General features: G+C 44.7%; 1 protein-coding gene across 1 annotated transcript in view; it reads right to left on the bottom strand.

Moving 5' to 3' along the window:
- Positions 1 to 2,730: 2,730 nt before the first annotated feature.
- LOC106586152 (protein Wnt-6-like) overlaps positions 2,731 to 20,314 on the bottom strand; it is a 34,334-nt gene continuing 16,750 nt past the window's right edge. Inside the window, exons 3-4 of the mRNA XM_014173056.2 lie at positions 7,512 to 7,828; positions 2,731 to 6,362 (exon numbers count right to left, since the gene is read on the bottom strand). Of these exons, the coding sequence (XP_014028531.2) occupies positions 5,901 to 6,362; positions 7,512 to 7,828 (779 nt within the window). The 3' untranslated portion in view covers positions 2,731 to 5,900. The remainder of the gene's footprint in view (positions 6,363 to 7,511; positions 7,829 to 20,314) is intronic.

Below are 20,314 nucleotides of genomic sequence, written 5' to 3'. Positions count from 1 at the left end.
GCTGACCCAACCATCTGGACTGTCTCTCTCCGTGGCCTCCTGTGAATCATCCACCAATGTCTTGTTTATCAAGACAAAGGATCACAACAAATTACGGAGCGGAACTTTTACAACTTTACGTAAGCTGCACATAAACCGCAGAAAGGAGGAGAAAGAAGTGGCTTGAGGCATTATCGAGGAACAATCTGAGGAGAGAAATGGGGTGAAGATCTTTATCTGAAGATATGCTGGGCCTGAGCTTCCTTCAAAACCTTTAAGTGGAGTGATCGCAGGTGACAGAGATGAAGATAAGGATGAGAAAGCAGGGATTTCGGTCTGTTGAAGCACCTGGCCAACTAGGTCTTGTCAGCTCAGTGCACTAGTGTCTCCATCCCAAATGGCACCCTATTCCCTTTATAGTGCACTACATCTGACCAGGGCCCATAGGGCTCCTCTGTTCAATGTAGTGCACCATATAAGGAAATAGGGTGCCATTTGGGACGGAGACATTCGTGCACCGAGCTGACCAGGCAAAAAAGAAACTACAGATTACTATGGCTGGCCAGTGGCCTTGAACAGAGAGTTATACTGAGTGGAGGATTTGAAAGCCACACAACAGTCAACAAAAAGCTCCAAACCCATACGTATTGGTGTTGCAAGACATCCATCGCAAACCAGCTATTTCACGACACAACATTTCAAGTTGTCTTTGAAGCATGGCTCAGATGGGAGAGAACAAGAACACCCTGTTCAAACAGCGCCATCTGGTGTCAGAAGATCATACTGTCCTCTAAATTGGCCCTGAATCTCAGTGCTGATTTTAGGTCAGTTTTGCCTTTTAGATCACAATGAATAAGATTGCATAGACAGGGGGACCTGATCCTAGATCAGCACTACTGCTCAGAGACGCATGACACATACGGCCCCAGGACTCCATACAACTGAACCATATACTGTATCATAAATACTCAACAAGAGGGATGTACTCAAACAGTGAAATCAACATTTGATTCCGGACAGAGACAACTCCATTAGGGAATTCCCGTGTGGAGTGTTCGCAAACAACATTGTTTATTGACACAGTCCTGGAGTGACTGTCCTGAAGCCTGTTTTCTTTTGAACAGGCATTGCCAAGTCAACCTAAAACAGCAGGTTCCTCAATCACCCCCCGACCAAGCAGCAATGTTTTTACTGCAAAGGATAACAAGGAGGTCTACTTTTACTAAACAAAGAGTGCTCAATTGTATGTTCATCCAGCCAAAGTAACGATACAATGTAGGTAATTGTGTTACTCACATAGTATAATGCCATGGACCATGGTGGGCCCCTCTCAGTCAGTCCACCAGGCAGACAACAGCTGAACTTCCAGCTCCAGCGGGACGTCTCGCTCGTGAATATCATTGTTTCATCCAAACACAGCGCTCACACACTGCTAGAACGGAGGTTTACACTCTGTGGGTTATAATTAGATTGATTAGGATCAGATCAAATCTCACACAACGTTTGTGAGTGGATTTATAGTCGATAGCATCTCGGTGAAGAGCAAGAGAAATTCACAAAAGTTCACAGAACATTATGGTGTTATGTTGTAACAGTTACTCTAGCTCGCACTCTCTCCTTTGTTCTTAGCGACGAACAAGAAGAGATTCACATTTAAGTAAATTTAACTGGCTTTGAGAGGATTTCATGTTGACAGCTACTCTCTGTGACAAACATGTTTCCCAAATGACACCCTATTCCCTATTTAGTGCACTCACTACTTTTGACCAGAGCCATATGGGTCCTGAACAAAAGTAGTGCACTAGATAGGGAACAGGGTGCCATTTGGGACACAGACAAAAGTTCTAGTATCTAAAGACCTATGCACCTTTAATGATAACCTCTAAGCTCAGTGACTAGACCACCGGGAGTTCATTCATTGCCCTTACGATAACCAGACGCTACCCCAGGAGGACTCCTATTGGTCTGATTGATCCAAGGAAATGACTGTCTGCCTCATGACATATATCCACTTACAGTGGCAGGCCTTCATTAATGTCTCTGTATGTTTTACAATCAGCGGGCAAAGACAGACAGATCTCCGAATACACCGCATTCCTCAGGGCACTGTTTGGAGGGGGACATGTGGAATAGTACACCTCTTCATTGAAACACGGCAGGGAGAGCGAGAGAGGCAGCCACATTAATACCAGAGCTTCTATAAATCTATCTACTGTCTATGCAGTTCCTCTGACTTTACCATTGCTGAGCCGTGGCAGCTTGAGGAGAGAGCGCCCCTGGCGCTTTCCATGTCTGTGGCCTACCTCTGCCTTCAACACTGCTGGCTCCGCTGCAATGTGAATTCCTGGAAAATATGAACTTGTGTCGACTTGCAAGGCTCAAACTAATACAGCGGGGTTTTTTTCCCCAACACCATAAATAACTAAAAACAACACCTTTGTTGCTGAGTGGCAAAAGGATATAGTTGAAGCAGAAGTGTCGAAAATATCTTTTAGAGAATGGTCATTGGGAGTGAGGTGAAACCCTCAACCCTGACCCAGTATGAAGTCAACCAGTTAGAATAACACTTACACGATGTGTTGAAGGTCAATGGAAGGAAAAAGTGACATAGGTTTCTATAAATCTACCAGTTTATACAAGGGTAATGAATCTAAATCTCTGCTTTATCTTGGTCTAAAAAAGTTAGTTGATGTAGTTCACATCAAATACAACAAAAATATTTTTAAAATGAAATACCCCAAAAATCAAGAGTAGAGAGAACAGTTGACTTTTTATTTGTATAGTAAGTGCAGAAACTCACTTGTCAATTCATTCCAATTTCTACACATACTGTAACTGGAAAATAACAACATGGATATGAAATGAACTTTGTAGAATACAAACGTTTAATCAATGAACAAGCAATTATGAAAGTCAAAATTCTGTCTCTGAATCCAAACAAATGCTGACGAATTCTCTTCAGATCATTCAACATGCCCTGACAAAATCATGTTTTCAAAACTTGGAAATTGTGTCTTCCCTTAGAATCAAGAAAACGTCAAAGCAGCTTTCTTCCATTTTGACAAGGGCTGTTTAAACATACATACAGTAACAGCGAAAAACTCCTGGCAGCCCAACAAGTCCTAAAGTTGCTCTATGGGGATAATATAATGGCCAGTTTTTTAGGTACACCCATCTAGTACTGGGTCAGACCCCCCTTTGCCTCCAGAACAGCATGAATTCTTCGGGGCATGGATTCTACAAGGTGCGGTGTTCAAACGTTGCTAGGAAAACATTTCACACACCATTACACCACCGCCACCAGTATATACCGTTAACACTAGGCAGGATGGACCATGGACTCATAATGCTTACGGCAAATCCTGATGACTCAACAGGAAACGGGATTCGTCGGGAGAGGCAATGTTTTTCCACCCTCAGTTGTCCAGTGTTGGTGATCGCATGCACACTGGAGCCGCTTCTTGTAGTTTTTGACTGATAGGAGTGGAATCTACTGCAATAGCCCATCCGTGACAAGTTGGACGTTGCGTGATGCTGTTCTGAACACCACTGTTCTACTGCGCCGTTATTTGTCTGTTTGTGGCCCCCCTGTTAGCTTGCACGATTCTTGTCATTCTCCTTCGACCTTTCTCATCAACAAGCTATTTTCCCCAACAGGACTGACGCTGACTGGATGTTTTTTTTTGTTTGTCGCACCATTCTCAGTAAACCCTAGACGCTGTTGTGCGTGAAAAACCCAGGAGGCCGGCAATTTCTGAGGTACTGCAACTGGTGTGCCTGGCACCAACGATCATGCCACACTCAAAGTTTTGGCCATTCTAACGTTCAATCGAACAGTAACTGAATGCCTCAATACCCGTCTGCCTGCTTTATATAGCAAGCCATAGCCACGTGACTCACTCTGTAGGAGCGAACCATTTTCGGTGAACCTAATAAATTGGCCACTGAGTGTATCTGACATAGGAATAGCCACATTTGGTCTGATTTCCTAATTTGGTCGACTGCAACCCAAACTTAACAAGGTAAAGTGGTCAATTCTACTGCTTTCGTAAAGTATGCCTAATATTGTTGCAGAGCTCAGTCAGAATAGTTCCATTATACCAAGTTTTTCTCCCTTAACGTGATGTGCTTTTGTACAAAAACATCATTTAGGTAAATGAAAAATCGAATGGTGCGGACTCCAGGCAGGACTAGTAGCTCCGAGGATAGAGTAATCTTGTGCAGTGTGTACCCACTGTCATGGTAACAATATTAACGATGAACCCTCTGGCAAGGAATAATCTGGTCATAAACCATGGCATATTGGCAATAAATTGTAGCGATGTCATCCCTCATTGTACTCTCTCTCTCTCTCTCTTTTGCCCAACAAAAGATCTTACAGATCCCTGAAAGGTAAGTAGCAACAAAAACATACTCTAAAAGAAGGGTAAGACACAGTACACTTAAATACCTTAGACCTATACACGTAAAAAGTGAAAATGTACAGCTCGTTTGGGTACAACACGCTTCATAAGTAATTGTTATTATTAATCACGGTGAAGATAGGTTTTGTTTCCCCCATAAAAATGAGCAGAGATCTGATCTGCATATTCCGAAGAACGTAGGCAGAGAGTCAAAAGAAATGGGCTTCCTGACATCCAACTCACTTCAGCGAGTTGACTTATCAAAGAGACAAATGGATGGATTCATTGTCAGCATTGTATGTGATTGTGGAATGGCCATTCTGCACAACATGACTATATGTAACAAATCTATACGCAACAAATGCTTTAATTGAAAGTGCATACAAAAGCCCTGTATATTAAACAGATAAACATAATATTATACTTTCTCAATACTGCACCTCATCCGAAAAAAAGTCGCAACTCGTTTCTCCATTTGCAAGCTACTCAAACAACAACCAATGTAACATATGGTTTACATAGACAGCTCCCATATCCAAAGTGCTTTTCAGAGAGATGGTAGGCACGTTCCTCACCTAAATCACTATGAGTAGTCTTGTCATAAAATGTTCATAAATAATAGTCTCGGGTGTCAGTTCAGCTCCTCACCATGAAACATGATGGGGTTCGTCCTCCAAACAAATAACCCCCACATTTCCCTTTTTCATATGTTTTGTGCTTGATACCTGTATTCCATGTAGTGCATGTCCATTTTCCTTTTTCATAACATTCCAGTTACTGTATATAGAAACGTAACATGCTGATGTGCTTACTATCTTATTACCAAGACCATAGTCTTATTTTCCACACCCAAAAGTCATTATGCTTTTGTTACAATAGTCCCCACTTGTAGTTACATGGTTAACTGACTATGAAGAGTGTTTCCCTAATTGTGGGTTGTAGCATGTTCCTAGAGGGTATTGGCATTGGGTTTGAGGCTAGAAACAGTTGTTATGCTATTTTCTGGTTCAATGGCTAAAGGCTTGAGGTGGGTCACTGTGCAAACACGTTTGGGAACCACTGCTTTAGAGGCAACGACCTCCGTACCGACGATTGAGAATGGTACCAAGCTATCTGATTGTCTTCTATGAGATGGGACCAAACATTCTGTTCTAGAGCGTTCTCGGAGCTGAAATTTTACTTTTAACCTTAGATGTGACCTTCAATATTCCACTCTGGAGAGCTGGAACAATTGTTGGGTAAGTTCCTTCAGTGGGTTTCTAGAAAAAGAGCCTAAAAGAGCCTCCGTTTCAGGATCATAGAGCTCTACGTGGTGAGCACTGGAGTAGTGGCCATTCTGGACTGTTCTACAGCTTGAGAGAAGAGTTACTGCAGCTGTCTGTCCAAGATGATCCTAGATAAGATACTAATCTCTCAGCGTGCTCCTGAATTGAACAGTGGGAGCATGATCTCAGTGCATCTTTCGTGTGAGGCAGAAGAGGGCAGGCCTGAAACCAACCCAGCTTCACTATGGTAATGCTAGTGACAGAGACTGAGTTCTTTCCTCACCGAGCACTTCTTACACTGCACCACGCAGCACCAGTGGAAGCGGCAGAGGCAGTTCTCCTCGAACACCACCGTCTCGTCCCGGTAGCCACGCTCACAGCACAGCAGGTCACAGCCACTCACGTCCATGGCTGTGCTGTTGCACATACGGCCCCGCGTGCCCAGTGAGCCCGTCTTCCTATTGGGCGAGCAGAAGTCGGGCGACTCGGCCGAGTAAATCAGGTCCTGTTTGTCCGGAGGCTTGATGTTCTGGCCTACGGGAACCAGGGTCTTGCCATCATTGCCTCCCATCACCTTGGAAGCTCCATTGAACCGTTCCAGCAGGCGATCACCCACCTCGCGAAAGTGAGGCATCTTTTTCCAGCAGGTCCGGATTGTGCAAGACCCGGACAGGCCATGACATTTACATTCAGTCCTCATATAATTCCTCACCGCCTGTAGTAAAGACACAGAGATAGATAGGTGAGATTAAAGCAGACACAGTTCAGAAGGAATGTATCCCCTCCCCCACCCCCAACCGGCCTCTGGCCTTCCCAGAGCTCACAGGCCTTGACATCAGAACAGAGATCATTGAGTTACAATTGAGGTAATTAACCCATTTTTCATGCAGAGTTCTAACCTCCTAAGTCTTTAACCTCACTTTGTTGTTATTCTACATGTATGCAACCGTTTCTTCTTGTTTTTAATTCAAAACCTGTCTTCCTGAGACTATAATTGGCCCAACTACACAGCCACTCCTCCCCATTTACCTGTCTCTGACCCCTTGGGAAAGGTTTTGGCTTGTGTGCCAATGTAACATACTGTGATGAAGCAATACTGACAGGGGTGAGCAAAGTCCCAGGAAATTCAAAGCAATAACCTGTAATTAGCTTCTCAAAAGAGCAGACAACCTCCTAACTGAGTGCAATGCTCCTCTCTTCCTATCAACAAGGAGGCCATTGTGAATCCAATATTTCACGTTTTCAACATACATGTACTGTATTGAGTCTTTAACAAAGACCTGAAAACGTTAAAGTTTTACAAGGAGAAAAATTAGTAGCTACTTGCCTTAAAGCCTTGAAAACAAACTGAGGCTCACACTTGTTTTCTTTTATCCGAAATATGATTCTTGTTAAAATATCAGTTTACATTGTTACAGAACTACAGCTAGAGGCTGTCTTGGATGATGCATTTGATGAAAAGAGGAACATTCAGCTAAACAATGAATACTTTCAGCACTTAGGCCTAATTTTCAACTTTGTTTCTAAAAAAGCCATACAAATAAATGAAAGAATTTCACTTGATGATCGTGAGCATAATAAAAAACATTTGACATGTATGCTTGCTTGTACTTTTGCTTAAATCAGCACAGGTAAAATAAAAGATAGGAGATGAGTGTGTTTGGAGGGAATTATAAAAAGTTAATTCACAGCCTGGGATGGTCTAGTGTTCGAAGCTGCTGCTTCTGGAGCACATTGTACCACTGGCAGCAAGGGGCCCTTTCAGCTTTATTTCCTTTCTATCTCTACCCTTTGTAATAAAGGATTAAAAAGTACAAAAGGAGTGCCACAATCCTTATTAAAAAAAGAAAAGTGAATTCACTACCAGTCGTCCTGCTTCGTTGTTGTGGAGATCGATCAACGTCCTGATGTCACTCTTGCCCTTTTTCCTCTTGGCATCCATGAACTGCTTGGACTTCTCGTAGCCAAACTCCACGTCGTCTCCGCAGCCGCCCCACTCCCACTTGACTCCCTCGCCAGAGGTGGTGGTGGAGGAGGAGGAGGAGGCAGGCCGGGGGGGAGCCCTGCTCCTGGTCGCCTCACAGCCACACTGCAGCAGCTCCCCCATACTGCAGGCCTGAGTAACCGTGTGGGTCACCCCAGCTGCTGTGATGGCGTACACAAACGCTGTCTCCCGGATGTCTGAAAGACACACACACACACACACACACACACACACACACACACACACACACACACACACACACACACACACACACACACACACACACACACACACACACACAGGGGTGTCATCAGAGGAGTGAACAGAACAGTGACCCAGGTCACATACCGTGCTGATACCACTGGTATCTGAGATAGGGGGGGGGCTAGTACACAGCTGCAGGACTATTTGTGTAATAGGGGAGTTACCACTCTAGCCCAGCGGGATGTACGGCTGCAACTGCAGATTGATCCTCTGTCTTTATTTTAGGGACCACAACATCATTCTAATTTGTATTGTCCTTTGTTGCTCTGGAAAAGACAACATGTCTATGCAGTGTTCCTAGCTGCTATAAGGGAGAAGAGGAGGTAGGTAGTTAGCGGTCCATTGTGTCCAAGCTGAAATGAATGACATTTATTTTCTGGAGCTGGAAGACATGAGCGTGTAGTCACCGCTTAGCCCTGTGCCAATTCCATATCGCATGATTCAGTGAATGGGATTCATTAAATCTAGTGAAACGGAATCGGTGCCGTGCGAGGGCCCTTCAGACCAGCACCCTGTGATATTAATACCAGCTGTCCGTCTGCACACCCACTGATGGCTCCATACAGGCCGGTTCTGTGTGTGTGGCGTCTCCCTGCCAGCCCAGACCCAGCATCAGCCCCAGCCCAGCTTGGACCAGCACCTGAACACACAGTCCTCCTCAGTCCTCCTTACATACTGCTCCAATAAAGCCCTTCCCTGCCTGCCTGTCGTGCGCATTGTGAAGGCCGTTCCCCATCACACACCATCCCTGTTTCATCTCAGGTTTAGGCTGTAATAGATCTGGGGGGGGGGGGAACAAATGTTCTACTCCCAGGACAATTGAGTGTACAGAAGGGACAGAGCTGACTAACTCAATAACTTCTGTTGAGACTTCTCTTAGACAGGCCAGTCATGTCTGCTTTTGCAGGAAGTTTCATATAGGCTGCGTCCTAAATAGCACAATATTCCCTTTATAGTGCACTACTTTTGACCAGGGTCCACTGAGTGTACAAAACATTAAGAACACCTTCCTAATATTGAGTTGCATTCACCCTCTGAATGACACACACACACAGTCCATGTCTCAATTGTCTCAAGGCTTAAAAATCCTTCTTTAACCTGTCTCCTCCCCTTCATCTGAGAAGTGACATCAGTAAGGGATCATAGCTTTCACCTGGATTCACCAGGTCAGTATGTGTCATTAAAAGAGCAAGTGTTCTTAATGTGTTGTACTCTCAGTGAATATGGGTCATTCTACAGAAGTGATGCAAATTGGGGGTTAAATGTTTTTTTTTTTTTACATTTGTATCCTATTTCTCCAAAACTTTAAGCATGTCTTACAACACACTGTGTGTCAGATAGACATATCTATCAGTGGAGGCTGCTGAGGGGAGGACGGCTCATAATAATGGCTAAAAACGGAGCCAATGTGTTTGATGTATTTGAAACCATTCCACTTATTCTGCTCCAGCCCTTGACATGAGCCCGTCCTACGCAATTAAGGTGCCACCAACCTCCTGTGATATCTTATACTCACACACTTTGTTTGTATTGCATATTTGAAATAATGTACTGAATTCCAGCCCACTAAACTTGTCACTACCGAAACATAGTGATAGTTGCAGCAAAGGGAGAACCATGCACAGTAATTATCATTTTGATTAACCTTTTAAACGTTATTTGCACACAACATTTACAAAATAGGAAAAACATGATTTTTAACCAGATTTTCAAAACCTTTCAATTTCATTTATAGAAATATAATCTCTATTATTCTCTGTAAAAGGTTCAATGTTGATTTTATGAATCTGAAACCTATTGATTGATTGAATTACTTATGCATCTAATTAGTTATGTCGTTAGATGTTTAAATTGTCACTTTGTCTCTATTGTGGCAATATATCAGGCGTTTCGGTAGTGACCAGGCGTATACATTCGGAACATAATTGCTTACTTAATTGATACCATATCAAATGTGATACACATAAATATCACAATCAATAAATGTCTTTCTGTTTCTTTCTGCCTTTTCACTGTTGCTCTGCACAGTAAAAATAAAAGTGTTAATTTAACTCCTATAGAGTTGAATTCAACACTGTTTCAGATAACATTTGGTCCCAGTCTACATAGTGTTAAAGTTACTCTCCAGGTAGTGTCACATTTTCAGAGTTAATTTGACTCAAAACGGTGTTAAAATTCAAACAAACGTTTTTTCATTCCACTGAATTGAGTTGAATTTACACTGCAATGACTGCATAATTTCATACTCCGATTTAATGCCGACACTAAAGCTCATTGACTCCTCATAATGTTGAAAATACTCATCCTGGGTTAAAATAAGTCAATACTGTAATTTTTACACCCCCTTTTTCACTGTGCACAGTCAAAATAAAAGTGTTAATTTAACTCCAATAGAGTTGAATTCAACACTGTTTCAGATTACATTTGGTCCCAGTCTACATAGTGTTAATGTTACTCTACAGGTAGTGTCACATTTTCAAAATTAATTTGACTCAAAATGGTGTTAAAATTCACACATAAATGTGTAATAATATTTAACACTGGTTTAACATCAGTAGGCTATTACTCTATAATTAAGTAAATGTCAAAGTGAAAACTTTGCTATTAGTTGTTGACCTTACTTACCTGATTATTTGAGGATGTGCTGGAGCAATTGCGTTGACAAGTAAGTTGAAATAATGATCATCCACAACCACAGCAGAGGATTGGCATGTTTTTTCATTCCACTGAATTGAGTTGAATTACACTGCGATGACTGCATAATTTTACACTCCAACACTATAGCTCATTGACTCCTCATAATGTTGTAAATACTCATCCCGGGTTAAAATAAGTCAACACAAATTTTTACACCCACTTTTTTACTGTGTAAGAATGTTGTTCATCGACTACAGCTCAGCCTTCAACACCATAGTGCCTTCCAAGCTCATCACTAAGCTCAGGGCCCTGGGTCTGAAACCCTCCCTGCGCAACTGGGTCCTTGACTTCCTGGCGGGCCGATCCCAATTGGTGAAGGTTGGCAACAACACCTCCGCCACACTGATCCTCAAACACGGAGGCCCCACATGGGTGCGTGATCAGACCCCTCCTGTACTCCCTGTTCACCTATGACTGCGTGGCCACACACGTCTCCAACTCAATCATCAAGTTTGCTGACGACAACAGTGGTAGGCCTGATTACCAACAACAATGAAACAGCCTACAGGGAGGAGGTGAGAGCCCTGGCGGAGTGACACCAGGAAAATAATCTCTCCCTCAACGTCAACAAAATGAAGGAGCTGATCGTGGACTACAGGAGACAGCAGAGAGAGCATCCCCCCATCCACATCAACAAGGCTGCAGTGGAGAGGGACAAAAGCTTGAAGTTCCTCTGCATGCACATCACTGACAACCTAAAATGGTTCTCTCACACAGACAGCTTGGTAAGAAGGCGCAACTACAGTGGGGCAAAAAAGTATTTAGTCAGCCACCAATTGTGCAAGTTCTCCCACTTAAAAAGATGAGAGAGGCCTGTAATTTTCATCATAGGTACACGTCAACTATGACAGACAAAATGAGAGAAAAAAATCCAGAAAATCACATTGTAGGATTTTTTATGAATTTATTTGCAAATTATGGTGGAAAATAAGTATTTGGTCACCTACAAACAAGCAAGATTTCTGGCTTTCACAGACCTGTAACTTCTTCTTTAAGAGGCTCCTCTGTCCTCCACTCGTTACCTGTATTAATGGCACCTGTTTGAACTTGTTATCAGTATAAAAGACACCTGTCCACAACCTCAAACAGTCACACTCCAAACTCTACTATGGCCAAGACCAAAGAGCTGTCAAAGGACACCAGAAACAAAATTGTAGACCTGCACCAGGCTGGGAAGACTGACTCTACAATAGGTAAGCAGCTTGGTTTGAAGAAATCAACTGTGGGAGCAATTATTAGGAAATGGAAGACATACAAGACCACTGATAATCTCCCTCGATCTGGGGCTCCACGCAAGATCTCACCCCGTGGGGTCAAAATGATCACAAGAACGGTGAGCAAAAATCCCAGAACCACACGGGGGGACCTAGTGAATGACTTGCAGAGAGCTGGGACCAAAGTAACAAAGCCTACCATCAGTAACACACTACGCCGCCAGGGACTCAAATCCTGCAGTGCCAGACGTGTCCCCCTGCTTAAGCCAGTACATGTCCAGGCCCATCTGAAGTTTACTAGAGAGCATTTGGATGATCCAGAAGAGGATTGGGAGAATGTCATATGGTCAGATGAAACCAAAATATAACTTTTTGGTAAAAACTCAACTCGTCGTGTTTGGAGGACAAACAATGCTGAGTTGCATCCAAAGAACACCATACCTACTGTGAAGCATGGGGGTGGAAACATCATGCTTTGGGGCTGTTTTTCTGCAAAGGGACCAGGACGACTGATCCGTGTAAAGGAAAGAATGAATGGGGCCATGTATCGTGAGATTTTGAGTGAAAACCTCCTTCCATCAGCAAGGGCATTGAAGATGAAGCATGGCTGGGTCTTTCAGCATGACAATGATCCCAAACACACCGCCCGGGCAACGAAGGAGTGGCTTCGTAAGAAGCATTTCAAGGTCCTGGAGTGGCCTAGCCAGTCTCCAGATCTCAACACCATAGAACATCTTTGGAGGGAGTTGAAAGTCCGTGTTGCCCAGCGACAGCCCCAAAACATCACTGCTCTAGAGAAGATCTGCATGGAGGAATGGGCCAAAATACCAGCAACAGTGTGTGAAAACCTTGTGAAGACTTACAGAAAACGTTTGACCTGTGTCATTGCCAACAAAGGGTATATAACAAAGTATTGAGATAAACTTTTGTTATTTACCAAATACTTATTTTCCACCATAATTTGCTAATAAATTCATAAAAAATCCTACAATGTGATTTTCTGGATTTTCTTTTCTCATTTTGTCTGTCATAGTTGAAGTGTACCTATGATGAACATTACAGGCCTCTCTCATATTTTTAAGTGGGAGAACTTGCACAATTGGTGGCTGACTAAAAACCTTTTTGCCCCACTGTATGCCTCTTCAGCCTCAGGAGGCTTGGTCCCTAAGACCTTCACGAACTTCTACAGGTGCACCATTGAGAGCATCCTGTCGGGCTGTATCACCATCTGGTACGGCATTGCACTGTCCGCAATCGCAGGGCTCTCCAGAGGGTGGTGTGGTCAGCCCAACGCATCACCGGGGGCACACTGCCTGCCCTCCAGGACATCTACAGCACCCAGTGTCACAGGAAGGTCAAGAAGATCATCAAGGACCTCAGCCACAATAGCCATAGCCTGTTCACCCCGCTACCATCTATAAGGTGGAGACCGTACAGATGCATCAAAGCTGGGACTAAGAGACTGAGAAACAGCTTCTATCTCCAGGCCATCAGACACCGCTAGCCCGCCTCCAGTACCATGCCCGCCTCCAGTACCCTGCCCGCCTCCAGTACCCAGTACTCTATTCTGCACCTTAGAGACTGCTGCCCTGTGAACATAGTCATTAAACACTGGTCAATTGAATAATGTTTTACCAACTTTATATGTATACACTATATTCTAGTCATAGCTCATCCTATATAACTACTGCTGTACACACCTTTTCTATTCATATACTGTCCATACGGTCTTTACACACCATTATACTGTATGTATATATTTATATTCCGGTCTCTGACATTGCTTGTTCTGATATTTCTTAATTCCTTAAAAAAACATATTTATTATTTTATTCTGGATTATGTGTATTGTTTTTTTTATTAGTAGATATATTACTGCTCTGTTGGAGCTAGAAACACAAGGATTTCGCAGCACCTGCGATAACATCTGCAAATCTGTGTACGCAACCAATAAACATTGATTTTTTTTAAACTATTTTTTTAATAATCCAAAATAGAAATAATGATCTATGAGTTTAATGTAGATTATTATTTATTTGTATAAACATAAAAAAATACAGTGGACTTTTTTAATGTATTTTTATTTAACCTTTATTTAACCAGGTAGGCCAGTAGAGAACAAGTTCTCATTTACAACTGTGACCTGGCCAAGATAAAGGCTGTAGTGGCAAAGTAATAACAATTTAGAGGAGGATCAGAGAATCACCAGCAGCAAGAGCGACATCATTGACGTATACAGAGAAAAGAGTTGGCCCGAGAATTGAACCCTGTGGCACCCCCGTAGAGACTGCCAGAGGTCCAGACAACAGGCCCTCCGATTTGACACACTGAACTCTGTCTGAGAAGTAGTTGGTGAAACAGGCGAGGCAGTCATTTGAGAAACCAAGGCTGTTGAGTCTGCCGATAAGAATGAGGTGATTGACAGAGTCGAAAGCCTTGGCCAAGTCGATGAGTACGGCTGCACAGTACTGTCTTTTATTGATGGCGGTTATGATATCGTTTAGGACCTTGAGCGTGGCTGAGGTGCACCCATGACCAGCTCGGAAACCAGACTGCATAGCAGAGAAAGGTACTGTGGGATTCGAAATGGTCGGTGATCTGTTTGTTAACTTGGCTTTCGAAGACCTTAGAAAGGCAGGGTAGGATAGGGGTTGCAACAATTGCGTCAGATAATTTTAGAAAGAGAGGATCCAGATTGTCTAGCCCAGCTGATTTGTGAGGGTCCAGATTTTGCAACGCTTTCAGAACATCAGCTATCTGGATTTGGGTGAAGAAGAAATGGGGGAGGCTTGGGCAAGTTGCTGTGGGGGGTGCAGGGCTGCTGACCGGGGTAGGGGTAGCCAGGTGGAAAGCATGGTCAGCCATGCTTATTGAAATTCTCAATTATCGTGTATTTATCGGTGGTGACAGTGTTTCCTATCCTCAGTGCAGTGAGCAGCTGGGAGGTGGTGTTCTTATTCTCCATGGACTTTACAGTGTCCCAGAACCTTTTGGAGTTTGCGCTACAGGATGCAAATTTCGTATTGAAAAAACTAGCCTTTGCTTTCCTAACTGCCTGTGTATATTGGTTCCTAACTTCCCTGAAATGTTGCATATCGCGGGGGCTATTCGATGCTAATGCGGGACGACACAGGATGTTTTTGTGCTGGTCAAGGGCAGTCAGGTCTGGAGTGAACCAAGGGCTATATCTACATATTTACATATTTATTGAAATATTAGATGTTCGGTAGTGACATTTCTTAAAAATACATGAAGATTTACCAATTTCTCTCACAAATTTTCTCTAAAATGTTTGCACATAGACTACTCACCATGTGGCCATGCTGGAGAGGAGTGCGATCCCATCACCTGGTGATATTTGTAGGGGTGTGGCTTAAGGCACATTATACAAATGGTGGGTCTAATCCTGAATGCTGATTGGTTAAAACAGCATTCCAGCCGGTGTCTATTCCACAAGTTACCACCGGCTAAATCTATGACGTTAAAATGCCTATTTACTCTGTTCTATCTGACTGCGCAATTCACTATCTCATCAGCCCAGCCAAGCAATTTATAAACTTGATCTCGACATTATCTCACATTTCTTTTGAACTAGCATTTCGTTTTCAACAGCGGAGATTTGTATAAACCTTGCTGTCTGTCTCTCCGACATTTGTAACATTGTTTCAATATTCAAATTCGATCTCCAGCTGTCCTATAGTAATGAAAGTGTTGGTGGTCGGGACGATTGTGTTAGCTGTGTTGTTGGCTAGCTCCTCTGAACAACAGTGTCCTGACTAAAGAGTAAATGTTCTATACCAGGTGAGTCGTGCCTCATTAGCTTTATTGTTATGGATGTATCCAATAAAATGTCAATAGAAAACAGCTTAAACAAATGCAAATGCAGCTAATTTCCTGTTATTCTTGCTGCACTTTTTGACGTGGCTGTAAATTAGCCTTTGTTGGCTAGCGAGCAAGCAAGAGATAAGAACATTGCCAGCCGGTATGGCAATGGAACATTTAGAATGAACGACTGGGTCGCGTCCATAGATACAGAACAAAAAGACTGAATGACTGGGTCGTGTCTCTGTCACGACTTCCGCCGAAGTTGGTGCCTCTCCTTGCTCGGGCGGCATTCGGCGGTCGTCGTCACCGGTTTTCTAGCTACCACCGATCCACGTTTCTTTTTCCATTTGTTATGTCTTGAGTGTTCACACCTGGTTCCCATGTCGTTATGATTATTTCCCTATTTAACCCTCTGGTTCTCATTATGTTTTGTGCGTGATTGTTTCTTGTCTTCGTGTTAGTTGTTTGTGTCAGGATTGTTATCCCTGTGTGGATTATTGGCTTATGATTTTTTCCAAGAGTAAAGTACGTTATTTTATTCAGTTCTGTGTCCTGCGCCTGACTCTATCCTCACCTCCGCACAACTGACATCGGACAGAATCACGCACCAAAATTATGGAGTCAGCAGGTGCATCCATTCCTCCGGTACCAGTGGAGGAACGCGTCAAGCAGCACGCGACAATGCTACAACATCTTGGCACAGCCATGGATCGCGTGCTGCTCACCATGGAGCGATGGGAAAAAAGGGGTTTTCCCACAACTTCATCCACATCACTCCAACCAACACCACAACCCCCACAGCTGTCCACCCCTCCGTCACCTGGACCCAGTGGGATTTGGCTCTCGCTTCCGAGGGCTTATGATGGGACGGCTGCCGGGTGCCAGGGGTTCCTGCTCCAGGTGGAGCTCTACCTGGCAACCGTTCACCCGGTTTCCTTGGGATACGAGAGCGTGTCCGCCCTCATCTCCTGTCTGTCTGGGAAAGCGCTTGAGTGGGCCAACGCGGAATGGGGGAGTATAGACGCCACATTGGTCCGCTAAGAGGATTTCACCTGTCGCTTCCGGGCGGTCTTCGATCATCCACCTGAGGGGAGAGCGGCGGGGGAACGCTTGTTCCATCTCAGGCAGGGGATGAGGAGTGCACAGGAATTCGCACTGGACTTCAGGACCCTGGCTGCCAGTGCGGGATGGAATGAGAGGGCCCTGATCGACCATTACCGATGTAGTCTACGTGAGGACGTCCGTTGGGAGCTGGCCTGCAGGGACACCACCCTTACCCTCGACCAGCCGGTGGATTTAGCCATCCGGCTGGATAACCTGTTGGCTACCCGCGGACGTCCGGATCAGGGTCCATCCATTCCGTCCCCCAGCACCTCCAATTCTACACCTATGGAGCTCGGAGGTGCTGCTCTAAGGGGGACCGGAGGGGGAGTTGTTTCCTGCACTACCTGTGGCCGCAGAGGACACACTGCTGGTCGGTGCTGGAGAGGTACCCCAGGAAGTCGAGGCAACAGGAAGGGCACTGGCAGATCATCCCAGGTGAGTATGCACCCAACTCACCCAGAGCTTCCTGTTGCGCACATGTATATATCTATAGAATTTCCTGAGTTTTCCCCGCATTCTCAGCATAAGGCGCTAGTAGATTCAGGCACAGCTGGGAACTTTATTGATTGTTTGTTTGCGTGTAGATTAGGGATCCCTATTGTTCCTGTTGATGTGCCCTTTCCTGTACATTCCTTAGATAGTCGTCCTTTAGGATCGGGTCTGATTAGGGAGGTCAAGGCTCCACTATGCATGAGAACGGAGGAGGGTCACGAGGAGAGAATTCGTCTCTTCCTGATAGATTCTCCTGCGTTTCCTGTGGTGTTGGGGTTTCCCTGGTTGGCTTATCATGACCCCACTATTTTGTGGCAACAGAAGGCTTTTAAGGGATGGTCACATCAGTGTTCAGGGAGGTATATAGGTGTTTCCATAGGTGCAACTATGGTGAAGAGTCAAAACCAAGTCTCCACCATGCACATCCCCTCTGAATATGCAGATTTGGCTCTCGAAGGCGACTCAATTACCACCCCATCGACGGGGGGATTGTGCGATAAATCTCTTGGTAGATGCAGCACTTCCCAGGAGTCACGTGTATCCTCTGTCACAGGAGGAGACAGCGGCTATGGAAACATATGTCACCAAATCTCTGGGACAGGGATACATTCGGCCCTCCACTTCACCTGCCTCCTCAAGTTTCTTTTTTGTGAAGAAGAAGGATGGAGGTTTGCGCCCGTGCATTGACTATAGAGGTTTAAATCAGATCACTGTGAAGTATAGTTACCCTATGCCTCTCATAGCCAGTGTGACCGAGTCATTGCATGGGGCGCGCTTCTTTACCAAATTGGATCTCAGGAGTGCTTACAACCTGCTGTTTATCCGGGAGGGGGATGAATGGAAGACGGCATTTAGTACCACCTATGGGCACTATGAGTACCTCGTCATGCCGTACGGGTTGATGAATGCTCCATCCGTCTTCCAATCCTTTGTAGACAAGATTTTCAGGGACCTGCACAGGCAGGGTGTAGTGGTGTATAAAGATGACATTCTAATATACTCCGCTACACGCGCCGAGCATGTGGCTCTGGTGCGCAAGATGCTTGGTCGACTGTTGGAGCATGACCTGTATGTGAAGGCTGAGAAATGTTTGTTCTTCCAACAGTCCGTCTCCTTCCTAGGGTATCATCTGTCAGAGTCAGGGGTGGAGATGGTGAATGACCGCATTTCAGCCGTGCGTAATTGGCCGACTCCAACCACGGTAAAGGACGTGCAGCGGTTCTTAGGGTTTGCCAACTACTACCGGAGGTTTATCCGGGGCTTTGGGAAGGTAGTGGCTCACATTAGATCACTGCTTAAGGGGGGACCGGTGCGACTGCAGTGGTCAGCTGGGGCGGACAGCGCTTTTAATCAACTGAAGGCTCTGTTTACCTCGGCTCCTGTGTTGGCTCATCCTGATCCCTCCTTACCGTTCATAGTAGAGGTGGACGCGTCCGAGGCTGGGATAGGAGATGTGCTGTCTCAGTGCTCGGGTACGCCACCTAAACTCCGCCCCTGACATCTGACAGTCTCTGGCAACCGAAACGATAGAACGAAGGACCAGCCCGGCTTGGGTAGCAACCCTAGATTTATGTCTGGACTATATATTGTGGATGGATGAAATAATATGAAGAAATTAATCAAAATAACGGTTTTAATGAAAATATGTCAATCATTATTTGAATATGTTGGTAACCCGTTGTATAAAAGTGATAATGCCCCTCGAAGCCAGCGTTTGGAGGATATATTGGCACTTCGTCTCGGGCCTAACAACACCCATGCCAATATCCTCCAAACACCGGCTTCTCGGGCATTATCACTTAATTAATTTGGCAGTCTTTTACTGTGTGTGTTTCGCAGGTGTCATCAAAAGCTGGGACAGCATTTTTTTTGGAAAGATCTTTAAAAAACGTACAAAACTACTGATTAGATCAGCATCTTTCAATGTAGTTATAGAACAACTCAACATGTTCTATTGAAATAATAGGGGTTAAAAAAAAATCATAAATCATGATTTGCTTTATTTTCAAACATGAAGTTTGGGAGTCAGGGTGTGGGACATCCACCTCTCAATAGAAATAGGTGTATAAACAATGACTTTGTACTATATTAATGTAACAATATGTTTGTTATTGCCTTGGAATGAATTAAAGCATACCAAGGCATAACCTTTTTTTTAAATAGTTGTTTTTGGGGTGGGACAGCAATGTACCCCTCTTCTGTAGAATCACCCTGTCACGCCCTGACCTGAGAGAAATGGTTTGTTTCTCTATGTGTTTAGGTCAGGGTGCGGGGTGGGCATTCTATGGTGTCTATTTCTTTGTGTTGAGCCGAGTATGGTTCCTAATCAGAGGCAGCTGTCTATCGTTGTCTCTGATTAGGAATCATACTTAGGCAGCCTTTCCCCACCTGTAGTTGTGGGATCTTATTTTTGTACTGCTTGTTAAGCCTGCAAGACGTGACGGTCGTTATCATTGGTTCTTATTTTGTGTTTAGTGTTCTGATTTAAAATAAATACAAGGATGAACACTTAACACGCTGCACCTTGGTCTACTCCTTTTGATGATCATAACAGAAGATCCCACCACCAAAGGACCAAGCAGCGCGGGCAGGATGACTGGACATGGGAGGACATCCTGGATGGAAAAGGATCCTGGACGTGGGAGGAGATCCAGGCCGGAAGGGATCGCCTCCCATGGGAACAGGTGGAAGCAGTGAGGGAGGAACAGCGACGAGATCGACAGGCAAGGAAACAACGGAAGGCCGAGAGGCAGCGGCAAAAAAAATGGGGGGGGGGCACACTGGGTGATTGGCGAAGTCGGGGTTGAGACCTGAGCCAACTCCCCGTGCTTACCGTGGGGAGCGAGTGACCGAGCAAGCACCGTGTTATGTGATGATGCGCACTGTGTCGCCAGTGCTCACTCACAGCCCGGTGCGCTCGGTGCAAGCTCCTCACCATTGCTGTGCTAGAGTTGGCCATCAGCCAGGAAGAAGTGCGCCGGCTCAGCGTATCTGGTCTCCAGTGTGTCTCTTCGGCCCAGGTTATCCTGCGCCTGCTCTACGCACGGTACCCCCCGGTCACCAGCACAGCCCAGTTCGTCCTGTTCC

The sequence above is a fragment of the Salmo salar genome, chromosome ssa25, assembly GCF_905237065.1.
Source record: "Salmo salar chromosome ssa25, Ssal_v3.1, whole genome shotgun sequence".
NCBI classification, from domain to species: Eukaryota; Metazoa; Chordata; class Actinopteri; order Salmoniformes; family Salmonidae; genus Salmo; species Salmo salar.
This window is presented reverse-complemented; position numbering and strand designations above follow the sequence as displayed.